Below are 12,965 nucleotides of genomic sequence, written 5' to 3'. Positions count from 1 at the left end.
ACAGGGAGAGAACCCTGTTAGATGGGATGAGTGAGGAGGAGATTGTAAGTCGCTATCGTTTGAGTTCAGCAGCAATCTTAGCTCTTTATCAGGAGATAAGGGGAGATTTAGATTTTTTCACAGCCAGAGGTCGTGCAGTCCCTGGGCTTGTTAAAATGCTGTGCTCATTACATTATCTTGCTTCCGCGTCATACCAGACAACTGTGGGCATAGTGGGCGGGGTCTCGCAATCTACATTCTCGCGGGCCTTGACCCAGTTTCTCTATGCACTCAATAGACGCGCTAGGAATTATATTCATTTTCCTACAGAGGCGACAGAGTGGCTGGAAGTCAGGACTGGCTTTTATAATATAGCAGGGATACCATGTGTGCTGGGTGCAATCGATTGCACACATGTTGCTTTGATTGCACCTAGTCAGAGTGAGCATGTGTACCGCAATCGGAAGCACTACCATTCACTCAATGTACAGGTGGTATGTGATGCGACGATGAGGATAATGCATGTGGTACCCAAATTCCCTGGTTCCAGTCACGATTCCTCTATCCTGAGGAACTCTTCAGTCTTCCATGCGTTCGAAGAGGGACATTTTGAACATGGTTGGCTGCTGGGTGAGTACACATTTACATGTTATAACACAAAACAATTTTTAATTTAGGAATGTTGGCATTGTACAATTTGATCACTAATGTCAGCTTATGTGTGCTACATTCATTATAGGTGACTCAGGATACGGAATTAGGCCGTGGCTCTTGACTCCGGTGCTAAACCCTCAAACTGAAGCAGAGGAGAGGTACAATGCAGCCCATATATCTACAAGATCTGTTATAGAGAGGACATTTGGCCTACTCAAGACCAGATTTAGGTGTCTGGACAGAACTGGTGGGGCTCTTCTATACAAGCCTCAAAAAGTGTCTGATATTATCCTTGCCTGTTGCATTTTGCACAATGTTGCACTCAGGCACAATGTACAGTCAGACCTAGCTGAGCCTGTGGTAGACGAGCATCCCACCCATGTAGCTGCTGAAAATGAACAAACAGCCAGTGGTGGCCAGACACGCCAGAATCTCATCAATTCATTTTTTTCTTGTAAGTAAAAACATATATGTTCCAAGTTATACTTTTATACTTACATTATGTTATCTTAACAATAATGTTTTTTTATATACCCTTCTGGTAGGACACAGATGAATATGGGTTGCACACCTTTCTTCTCTCTGCTGTGTGCACAAAGGGATGTGGCACCGGTATGTTATTGTTGCACAGGTTATATAATCCCTCTTCAATTTTACTTTAGTTGTGTGTATGTGAATACAACTGGGGTAACAAAGCACTAATATTTTAGCATTGTGTTGTTCCTTATGCTAACACAATACACATATTATGCCCATACTCATTCATGCTTCTAGTATGCTTACATACAATGTTATTGGTGCAGTGTAACATGTACATCCATATGATGTGTACACCAGCCTGATTTACATTTTGAATGTCATGAAATATACATGGTGTTGCACATTTAACACCAAATACACACTTTGCTGTGTTGTTTACGGTACTGAAGATGGCATGTCAATGTTTGCAATTTATATATTGTTCCTTTGCATTATAGGTATATCTCCAGTATGACTGATCATGGTATGTATATTTGCTGACATCTCTCATAAGATGTGCCTACATCAATCTTCCTATAATTATTTGAAGTCAAAACCCAACATATTGGTTTAAACACAAATGTTACATATATGTACTTTCTGTATCATGTATATGCATTTAGCTACTCTTGAGCTTTCATGTGCATTGTATTAGAAAATGATTACTCCCATTTCATCACATTTTATGTATGTTTCCTTATAAATTCCATTAATGTAATATAGAGTTGTTTGGAGACAAGGGGATAACTGTAGTTATTTCTTTACTTACGGGAGATCATTCATCACGGATGAAATTGACTGATCATAAAACTCCATGCATGAATGCCTGCAATCACAACAATGCGTACTACATCTTATATTTAGCAATGTTGGTGTTTTGTAATGCTAGGAATTAATAGTCAACATTAATTTAAATTTGTGACATGTGTATGTATAAGTCACACGTGTGTGGATGTGTCCTACATGTACCAAGTGTTAAACTGTTAACAGAGAAGACAAATTTGTCGCTAATGTTACTGTCATTTAGCATTTATAATTTACCAATATGACAATGTTGGTAATATTTTTGGAATATAAATCACGTCACTTCATCATTATCATGATGATAATTATCAAGTATTTTCACAATTGTAACGTCAATCACGTGCACATTAGCATAGACACACTTTGTAAGACAACTGTTTGTGTCTGTATCAATTTGTGTAGGATCCATGTATAACACCGACAAATGATAACACCAGCTTTATTATGGTAGCTTATATCATCATATTGACTATACTATGTATTTTTAGAACTTTTAATAAACACAGTAAACTATAGTTAGTTAGGTTAATGAAATATACACAGAAACGTACTTCATTACATGATGTTGATGTCATATTCAGAACTTCATGCATTGTAGGGGACCACAACATCTGGCCAATAACATTATTTGCTACAGTCCCAAACCATTTTATCAACATACCCATGTAACAAGAGATTTTTAACAATAAATGGCTAGTTGGTTGTAAGTGTCCTTTACATTGGGAGAAGGAGTGGCTCAGTGAGTAAAGACACACACTGGCACTGAGAGTTTGAAGCAGGGGAGTCTGGTTCAATTCCCGGTGTCGGCTCCTTGTGACCTTGGGCAAGTCACTTTATCTCCCTGTGCCTCAGGCGGCAAAAAATAAATTGTAAGTTCCACGGGCCAGGGACCTCAGCCTGAAAAATGTGTCTGTAAAGCGCTGTGTACAACTAGCAGCGCTATACATGAACATGCTCATATTATAATTATTATTATTATTATTATTATTGTTACATAGTTTCGACAGTCATACGTTCCATTACACAATAGAATACACAAATGTGTTAGCAGAGTGGGAATGGTTGTTATATATAAAACACACCATGCCATAAAATGATAGTAGTCATTAAAGAACACTCAATAAAAATTCATGAGGCACTATTTTGCAACATCATTATGTTAATTAAGTGCTTATGCAATATAGGCATAAGGATATCACATTTTTAATTGTTTGTTAATAAGCGCTGCAAGCAATATAAAATTAGTTCCATATGTAGTATAGTAGTCGGTGACTCCTCCTCACAATCATCTCATATAAAGGTAGACTCTTCTGAAATCATACATTGATCCGATTGTATCTTGCCCGACATCTCTGAAATACAGCAAACACATGATGGTCAAAGATGGCACCTTACTATATATGTATCTGTGACAACGCGTTACACATCTCTATATGATTGTGTAGATACACACGTCACTCAGTTATATGTTAGAAGTACAACTATACATCATTATGTATTCGTTTGTAAAATTAGTAGCACGCATAACTATGTATATGAAGTTAACGTTGGGTGTATACTTAAAAATGTGCGCGCACATCTTACTGTGCGCACGCACTTCACGCTTGGGTCGACTAAGTGTTAGCGCATGCGCAAAACAATGCGCACGTTGTGCGTTCAATACATGTTGTAAATACCATTAACCATAAAATATTTCTTTCTAATACAATGAAGGAGAAACTATATTCGTTCTAAACGACTACATCTGTATTCTTTTTAAACAGACGTGTGTGAAATACAGCAAACACATGATGGTCAAATATGGCACCTTACTATATATGTATCCGTGACAACGCATTACACAGCTCTATATGATTGTGTACATACACACGTCACTCACTTATATGTTAGAAGTACAAGTGTACATCAGTATGTAATGTTTCTTTAAATTTGTAGCAGGCATAACTATGTATATGATGTGAACGTTGCCTGTATACTGAAAAATGTGCGCGCACATCTTAGTGTGCGCACACACTTCACGCTTGGCTGCACTAACTGTTAGCGCATGCGCAAAACAAAGCGTACGTTGTGCGTTCAATACATCTTGAAAATACCATTAAACATAAAATCTTTATTTCAAATACAATGAATACGAAACTACATTCGTTCTAAACGAGTACATCTGTATTCTTTTTAAACAGACGTGTTTGGACAGAAAGGACGGCCGATAACACAATGCGCAAATGCAATACGTGTGACGTCATGTTAAACCAGCGTGAAACGCACGCTAACACTCCTCCCACTCAATTAACATTCAGCTAACGCCCAGTTGGCGCCTACAAACACTGAGCCGCACACATGACACACTGCAGTTACCGTTACTATAACAAAACATGACAGCCAATAGGCTTTGAGGCGCGCACGTCGCTTGGGGGCGGGACTTACATCCGTAATCCTTTTTAAGGACGCCTTGGCCCATGACAAGGGTCCCACGTCATACGTGGTGGACCCGCTTTTAAATGTTGCATGATAACAAAACAGGTATGTGTTAGAGTTATGTTAAAATGTTGCTAATATGGTTAAAGGGATAGGAAAGTACGTATATTTATTCCGTCAGCAATGTGTACTACACTTTCAGGTTATACTATATTGTATTCGGCAACAATTTCTTTGTGATCGCTACATGTTATGCAGTCTGCAATGTTACGCTGTATCCACGCATTGAAAGGGAAAATGGTGGTTAAAAAAAAAAAAAAAAAAAAAAAAACATTTAAACGCACAGTCAACGCATAACGGTTGTCATATTTACCATTCTTCTAGAATTAACTGTTCGTCTGGCTGCAACTGGTCGCTCCAGAAATGCAAGGCATTTTCATCCACGCTTGACCCACCCGCTGAATCCAGTATGACACACATCTCCTCCATGAAGCGCTCATAGGAATCGCCACTGCTTTCTTCAAACAATTGGTCGGGAGGTAGGTTCATTTCTTCTGGTTCCCATTCCAATGCATTTTCAGCTGAAAGGCTTGGTACATAATCATAGTAGTTTTGTTGTTGAACAATGTGGGTTTCAGGAATGGAGGGTGCAGATATTGCAGCAGGTATCGATTCACACGGAACAGTAGTAGCGGATCCATTGCTATTGGCATTAGGAATAAATATGCCTTTCACAACAATATATGTGCCCTCTTTCAGGGTAAAATGCTTTTCCTTTGCAATCTTCCAGAAACCATAGGTGTGTTCTAGCTTATCCTGCACACGTTCAAAAAAGTCATTAGTTGATAAAGTGAATCTTATTGAGGAATTAAAATTCCGCGCATGCCTACGGTCTTGGTAATAAGGATATTTAGCTCGAATCAAATCATAGATTTGGCGTGTGCTTGCTTTTTGTCCGCGACTGTTTAAAATTGCTTCTGAAACCATGTACTTATACCCTAAGAGGGGATTCATATTGTTAACGAATTCATCAGCCATGTCAGAGTAGCACAAAAGATGTGTGCAGTTCTGTCTTCTTTGCTCATCAAAATGATTCTGCTCAATGGCTAACAAATTCCTGTGTTTCGTTTTCAAGGTCAACAAAAGTAACTACTTTTACTCCTTATTTCAAACGCCAATTGGATGTGTCCTTTTAATTGGTTTAAGTTTTGTGGTTAGTGATAGGCGAATGTGGGAAAAACATGTATCATTTTTTTATCTCGTTTGTGAAAACATTCCTACACTTATTTCAGTAACATTGAGTTTTCTATAAAAATAACAAAGAGCACTGTGTGAAAATAGTGCTTAGACAGCCATATCAGTAAATACACACACCTGCAAAATGAAATGTTTTTTTCCCACATACATTTCTGTGTGTATTTGAAATTCTGGTTAACTACCTGTCTGCATGAGTTTAAATACGTGTGTATCTATATATATATAAATATATCTCTCTCATAAAAATATATATATATATATATATAAAGTGTATATTGTACTATATGTATAGTGTGTGTGTGTGTGTGTGTGTGTGTGTGTGTGTGTGTGTATATATGTGTATATGTGTATATATATATATATATATATATATATATATAATGTATTTTTTTATTTTATTTTTATATTGCAGGAGTACACACAACATATTGATGGCAGTAAGTAGGCCTTGTATGAAACCTATTTAAATGGTGATAAACATGAGTGAATTAAGTAATAAACATTTGTTTGCACCCAATAATGTTAGAGGCTCACACTTAGTATAGTTGTCAAACATTAGGCCTGTATTATTAAAATAGTGTGTTTTCACAAGGAAGCATGAAGTGTATGTTTTTTGTAAATACATCTATACCAGTTTAGATAGTACTATATATACACACACACACACACACACACACACACACACACACACACACACACACACACACACACACACACACACACACACACAGTGTGTGTCTGTGTGTGTGTGTGTTTGTGTGTGTGTGCATATATCAATACATACTACATATATATTAGTATCAATTCAGAGATGTTCTTGAAACAAGAACACATAAATGATTAAAGGACAACATTACAATGGCCACCAAAGGTAAGTAATATTTAACACAAAATCCTGTTGTACACGTACAAGAAAGATGTTTGCAGTTAAATAGGTGCTTTTATAATTGCATGAAAATAATATGCACATGCAATGATTACATCAATTAACACACCCAAATGCAATGTTTTGCTGCAAAGTCAATGGCAGCTTCTCTAAACTTAGCAACTGGCTCCTGGTGGACCATTACTGAACAGACGATTAATACATCAATATTTATAACACTATTCATTAATTAGGAGTGTTAACATTTCCAAAACTTCACGTGTACTAGAACATACTTGAAAGTTTGGATACAACACAGTCTTCAGCATACATACAATAGTAATTAGATAATCTGAAGTCAACAAAACAAGGCCAAAGACATATTTTCTGAATTATAACATTTATTTTTTTTGTTCCTTTTGCGAGCGAGTAACAGGCCTGCTTGTTGTCTCTTGAATTTTCCTTTTTCTTTTGCCACCAACTTTAGGCACAACAGAGCCACTTTGAGTGGCCTCTGGCACTTCACGGGCAGGGCTTGTGGCCAGTGACTGTTCACCTATGGGGCTTGTGGCCAGTGACTCACCTACAGGGCTTGTGGCCAGTGACTCACCTACAGGGCTTGTGGCCAGTGACTCACCTTCAGGGCTTTTGGGCAGCGATTCACCTACAGGGCTTTTGGGCAGCGATTCACCTACAGGGCTTTTGGGCAGCGATTCACCTACAGGGCTTTTGGGCAGTGACTCACCTACAGGGCTTTTGGGTAGTGACTGTTCACGGACAGGGCTTGTGCCCACTGACACATGTGAGCAAGTTGGTAGACACTGCACAAGTGATGGTTGGTCTGTTTCATGTGTGTCTTGTTTTGTTTTTGTCGCCTCCTTTGTAGGTGTCTGCTGCTGAATTTGTACAGATGGCAGCGGTAGGATGTCATCAGGAACCTGCACAGCAATGTCTGCTACTTGACCGGTAACATTTGGGCCTGGTGAATGAATATCAGATGAATGTGGTGAATACTGACCTGCATGAACAGATCCTGGCTGGGAGGTGTTGAATTGTGGTACATTAGTCATTCTCCAGTAATTAGCTTGTGTTTGCTGAACAACTAATGCTTCGAATGAGGTGTTGATTTTTTGCAACTGTTTAGGCACTTCAATGAAGACTCTGTGGAGATGTGCCAATTGTGAAACTGTTTCTTCCTGCAGTGCAATCATCCTTTCCAGTACTGTCATCAGGTCAGAATGGCGACGATTTTCTGCTTCCACAATTTTTCCCTCAGAAGCTACAATTGCATCATATGTGGTATTTGCTGGACGTTTTGGCGGTAAAACAGTTTCAATTGGAACCTCTTCATGGTCACTTGCTTGTATTTGTGTGTCTATGGCGGCGGCGGCGGCATCATCATCATCATCATCATCATCATCATCATCATCAAAATCCTCTTCATCATGTTCTACAAATAAATGTACACATTATTAAATGGCATGTTAATCTCTGCTGTGTTACTATGTAATTGTACTGTGTCATAAGTAACAACTAACATGTTTCCATACGTTTTATAACCTCACATTAAAAACTACCTTGACTTAAGAATAATGTTTGGACTCAGTATGATATATGAGTGAATGAAAACTTGCTGTAAACTCACAACTCCTACATGATAGTTAACATCACTAACACAATACAAGTTGCCTTACACTTCATTTTCACTGACACTAAGTAATCCTATTTAAAGAAGATGTGCAAAACAAATAATGAACATGACAACATAACATATAGAAGAGCACATATTATATGGCCACCAACTGATACACTCACCTTCTAGGTGTGTTGAGCTGGCTGACCCAGGTGAAGACACTTGTTCAGTCTCAGGTGACACATGTCCTTCAGGGGCAACTATATATAACAATAACATAAGTTTTACATTTACATGTGTAAATATTGAACAAACAGTTATTGTATGTTCTGTATTTATGAGTACCTAACAGCATCATTTCCTTAACCCAAAATGTGTGTGTGAAAGTGAACATAAATAGTTGTAATAACAATGTACATGCCTGTGTACTTAGAACTTTTGAGTTCCCTAACATAAAACATACTATGTTCCTGCAGTAATGCGTGAGTATAAATAGATAAAATTTGTACATAAAAATCATATGTTGTGTAGTGATATCAGTATCATAATGTACATAACTATCATGAGATGACCATTCACAATGGTTATCATGAAGGTGGTCATATTGCAAAAAGTGTTGTTTTTGGTAGAGGATATGTGTGGTACATTAATATAAGATGTGGCACACCTGAATGTGGCTGTGACTCAACAAGACAACACATGCAGTGTGTGATAATGTGTCGTTGATAGTAGTAGTTCAACTATAGATATGAGTGAACTAATGTGTGACGTACGCTTTGATAAGTAATGAGTTGTTGGGGCATTTAGTAGCTAAAGTGAAGCTTTCAAATGAGTGTGATTAACTTCAGTTGTGCTAGTCAGGTTGTAAGAACGGTATTCCCTTCCCCAAAAAGCCTAATCAGCCACACCTTTCAATTACTTCAAACAGGTGAAAATGGTGTGAACTAAGTTGACCCTAAAATGAGGCTGTAATTAGTGTGTGTGCTGAACCCCACCCCCTCTGTTGAAGTGTATGCTGTGATGAGATATTAATTGCAGCTGCTTTAACACAATGGTAGATGAGCTAAATAGTCGTGTGCAGTTTTTAAGTTATGAAAACAATGACATAAAATATGATACGTGTGCCTCATTATGCTGTCTGTATATGACTTAAAGCAAAAATGGACCTTTTCATAAACAACTATAGATGTGTTAGTGCAAGTGATGTTTGTAGGCCGTTGCATGCAATATATTTGATGCATGCTTAAAATAGGCAGTAATGTCATGTTTGTCGGAGTAAAATAAATAAAATACACAATAATATTCTACATATTTCTGTTCTGTACCTGTAGCTAGTAATAATTTATCATTAGCATGTGTTACACATGTGTACTACCCTGTTGTTCCCCATCTTCGCCCACCATCAATTGCTTCCACTGCAGCAATGCATTTTGGGAATTCACATGTAAATGAGCACGCAATGGCACGTGCTATATTAGTTACTGCTTTTAGTAGGACTACAACATATATGTCTATTTTGAGATATATATATATACAGAATCAGACATATACATATATAGATGCAGGTATGCTTATATTGTGAAGACAGTATAAAAAGCAGTGTAACTATGCAAAATAACTGTAAGCAACGACACGCCTAGTACAGTAATATTTCTCACCTGGTGGAAATTGTGAGGGGTAAATTCCTATATCACGGTCACCAGGTAAGCCACGTTGTGGTGTCGGCCCACCTCCAGTGCCAGTAGCATGCACGCGTTGGTGTTGTATTTTCTTTTTCAATTTGGACCTAATATCATCAAATCTCTTGTGACAATTCCGCTTGTCCCTCACATGATTCCCACACGCATTGACACCAATGACTATTGTGTCCCACATTTCTTTTCTGCTTGCTGAACTTGTCCGCCCTTGAAAAACATATAAAATATATGAGGTAAATGATTAATAATAGAAGCACCAGTTTCCTACACTGCTAGCTGTTCCAAGAGATAGCAAACATGCTGTTTTATGTGTAATATGTGAAGCACATGAGCATTCACTACTAAACCTATACATGTAAGCAAGGTTGCATTCATATTGTATGCAGTTATGGCAAATTGACCGCCTGTGTTTAGTTGTCCTTGTAAGGCATGATAAAAAGCTGTGTTTCCAGACTAATTAACATAGAAAGATATTCTGAACCCATATTTGCATATGAACAAAACTCAGATGACCTAGGATCACATGTATTTGAATAATAAATGTAAAGGTACACTTACCTAGTAAATGTCCATATATACTGTCATAGTGCTCCAGAATGCCAGTGACAAGAGCTGTATTTTCCTGGTCATTGAAGCGAGGATTACGTGGCTTCTCCACACGTTTCTTCCGAGCAGGTTTAGGGTCAGAGCTTGGCTGGTGCTGACTGGACTCTCCTTCTTCCAATGGAAGAGCCTCCAAAAGCTGCCCACCAGCAAGCACGCCACCACCAGACACCCCATCAGCAACTGCGCCACCAGCAGCACTCACAGCACCAACACTCCCACTCCTAGCACCAGCACTCCCACTCCTAGCACCAGCACTCCCACTCCTAGCACCAGCACTCCCACTCCCAGCAACAGCACTCCCACTCCCAGCAACAACACTCCCACTCCCAGCAACAGCACTCCCACTCACAGCAACAGCACTCCCACTCACAGCAACAGCACTCCCAGCAACAGCACTCCCAGCAACAGCACTCCCACTCCCAGCAACAGCACTCCCACTCCCAGCACCAGCACTCCCACTCCCAGCAACACCACTCGGTGCACCAGCAACATCACTCCCCTGAACAGTACGTTCACTCCGACGCGTACTCGCACGAGTAGCACTCCCACTCCCACCAGCATCACTCTTCCCACGCTTTGCGGGCATACTTCCAGCACTCACAAAAAACAGACAACTAATGTACAGCCAATCACACGAAACACTTCCACATATAAAACAAGACAAAGATGTAAACAAAACAACAATGGACAAAGCTCACCCAATACACAACAAGTCTCTCCGTCAATATGCAAATGTTCAATCAGCCAGCTCTGTGCGTCTCTCTCTCTCTCACTCCCAACAACACAGAGAATGATTAGCAGTACACGTTGCCTTTAAATATGGCGCGCAATCCAATACATGCTTGTTTCGCCTGATTCAGCAAGATTTGTGATTGGGCAACCTATCAGCACCCCGCCACGCACGCCGATACACCTGTGTGTGATCGGATAATCATCGTGAGAGTGGGCGGATTTGTTTTCGGGTTGATTTTGAATGTATTCGGCACTTACTGCATACGGAGAGGAAAAATCGCCATTAACATGACTAATCGGTAAACTTGACGATTTCACTTAATCGACGCTTACTGCATGAGGCCCACAGAGTCTTGCCTTAAGCCATATAATGGGGACACGGAAAATGATGCTAGAGTTAGTGTTTCTACTTAAAACATAATAGTACCTATAATACTGTAGGTACATAATATATGTATAATATACTAAGCCACCCTTTAAAGATGTTTAAACATACTCAAATGATCCATGTATGATCTTGTCCACCAACCGATCTAACTCCAGTGTTAGATAACGTCCACACTGGAGTGCAGAATCCTAGACTGTCTATATATATATATATATATATATATATATATATACATACATACACACACACACACACACACACACACACACACACACACACACACACACACACACACACACACACACACACACACACACACACACACACACATATGTGGATAGTGCAATAGCAGCTGTATTTATGCAGCTGCTATTTCTCCCAATGTTGAGGAAGCAATTAATTGCAGTTAGTTTTGCTGTTAGAATAGTATGTAGATAGTAGGGTGATAAATGACACCTAGGCAAGGCAGATAACATAAACATAATAAAAATCTTATAAATATGTAAGGATAAGGTGCTGGGTCTGTGTCCAAACCAGTAGTCTACTATAGTATAATTAACTGTCTGTCTGGACACTCCATGCAACGAGTCACTTGCAGGCTTTACTGTGTACAGAACGGGCTCCGTGATCTCAGCACAATTAAGCTTCTAAGGCTATCAGTCTATGTGGTGTTTTGAAACCACTAACCTCAAAAATCGCAACTTTAACATCTATAGTCTAGTATATATGCTGCGCTAACAGAGTATCAGGAGCCTGAAGTGATACAGCCTTTGCACAAATCAGCCTCTGCCGCCGATGATCGTTTCGCGCATGCGCGCTTCCTCAAAGCTGATAGGTTACAAAACACCACATAGACTGATTTTTTTGTTGTTTTTTGGGGGGGGGGTTTGGGAGTGAGATGTTGTATTTTAGGCTCGGCATGTTTTCTCCCCTACGTTAGGCAAGTTTTTGCCATTTTGGCTAGATATTAGTACATCATATTCCCTTGCACTTCATTTGCACGCGCTGTGCTAAGAAGGGTGTCCCCCTTCATGTAGACTTATCTTAGTTCATCTCTATCCTACTTGACCTTGTTAGAGAGAAAAGTTACGTTTTCCAGAGTGTTGTCTCTCTAAACACCAGTGCCTCAATATTAGATCCTTTGAATGGTATTTATATTTTTTGTGTTTTGGTCATATATTTTTTTATATTATTAATAATGCTATGATTCAGATTAGTACTACAAGTATGTTGTTAGTATGCATGTATTCGTGTTGTGTATTCATTATCTCTATGGTTACGATCAGATCCTTGATATATACAAAGGAAGTATAAGGAACTACATTAATTAACTAATTACTGGCAGCTGGTACCAGCACTTTCAAAAGAGGGTGGAATCATTAGTTTTTTAGCCTCTGAAGAAGTTGTTTAATGACG

General features: G+C 39.0%; 2 protein-coding genes across 8 annotated transcripts in view; one reads left to right on the top strand and one right to left on the bottom strand.

Moving 5' to 3' along the window:
• The window catches only part of LOC142498980 (N-acylethanolamine-hydrolyzing acid amidase-like), a 102,625-nt gene that overhangs the window by 70,300 nt on the left and 19,360 nt on the right, over positions 1–12,965 (top strand). The window contains exon 8 of one of the 7 annotated variants that reach the window (XM_075607712.1): positions 4,756–4,888. The exons of the other annotated variants lie outside the window; for them this stretch is intronic. Coding sequence (XP_075463827.1) covers positions 4,756–4,873 — 118 coding nt within the window. The 3' untranslated portion in view covers positions 4,874–4,888. Of the gene's footprint in view, positions 1–4,755; positions 4,889–12,965 lie in introns of those variants that run through there. 7 annotated transcript variants of the gene reach the window in all.
• LOC142468513 (uncharacterized) lies at positions 7,050–12,929 on the bottom strand. The gene is made up of 5 exons (XM_075575115.1): positions 12,902–12,929; positions 9,785–9,856; positions 8,309–8,386; positions 7,104–7,943; positions 7,050–7,057 (listed from the first exon to the last, which is right to left on the bottom strand). Exons 1-5 carry the CDS (start codon positions 12,927–12,929, stop codon positions 7,050–7,052), a joined length of 1,026 nt encoding a protein of 341 aa, XP_075431230.1.

This window comes from Ascaphus truei, chromosome 1 (genome assembly GCF_040206685.1).
Source record: "Ascaphus truei isolate aAscTru1 chromosome 1, aAscTru1.hap1, whole genome shotgun sequence".
NCBI classification, from domain to species: Eukaryota; Metazoa; Chordata; class Amphibia; order Anura; family Ascaphidae; genus Ascaphus; species Ascaphus truei.
This window is presented reverse-complemented; position numbering and strand designations above follow the sequence as displayed.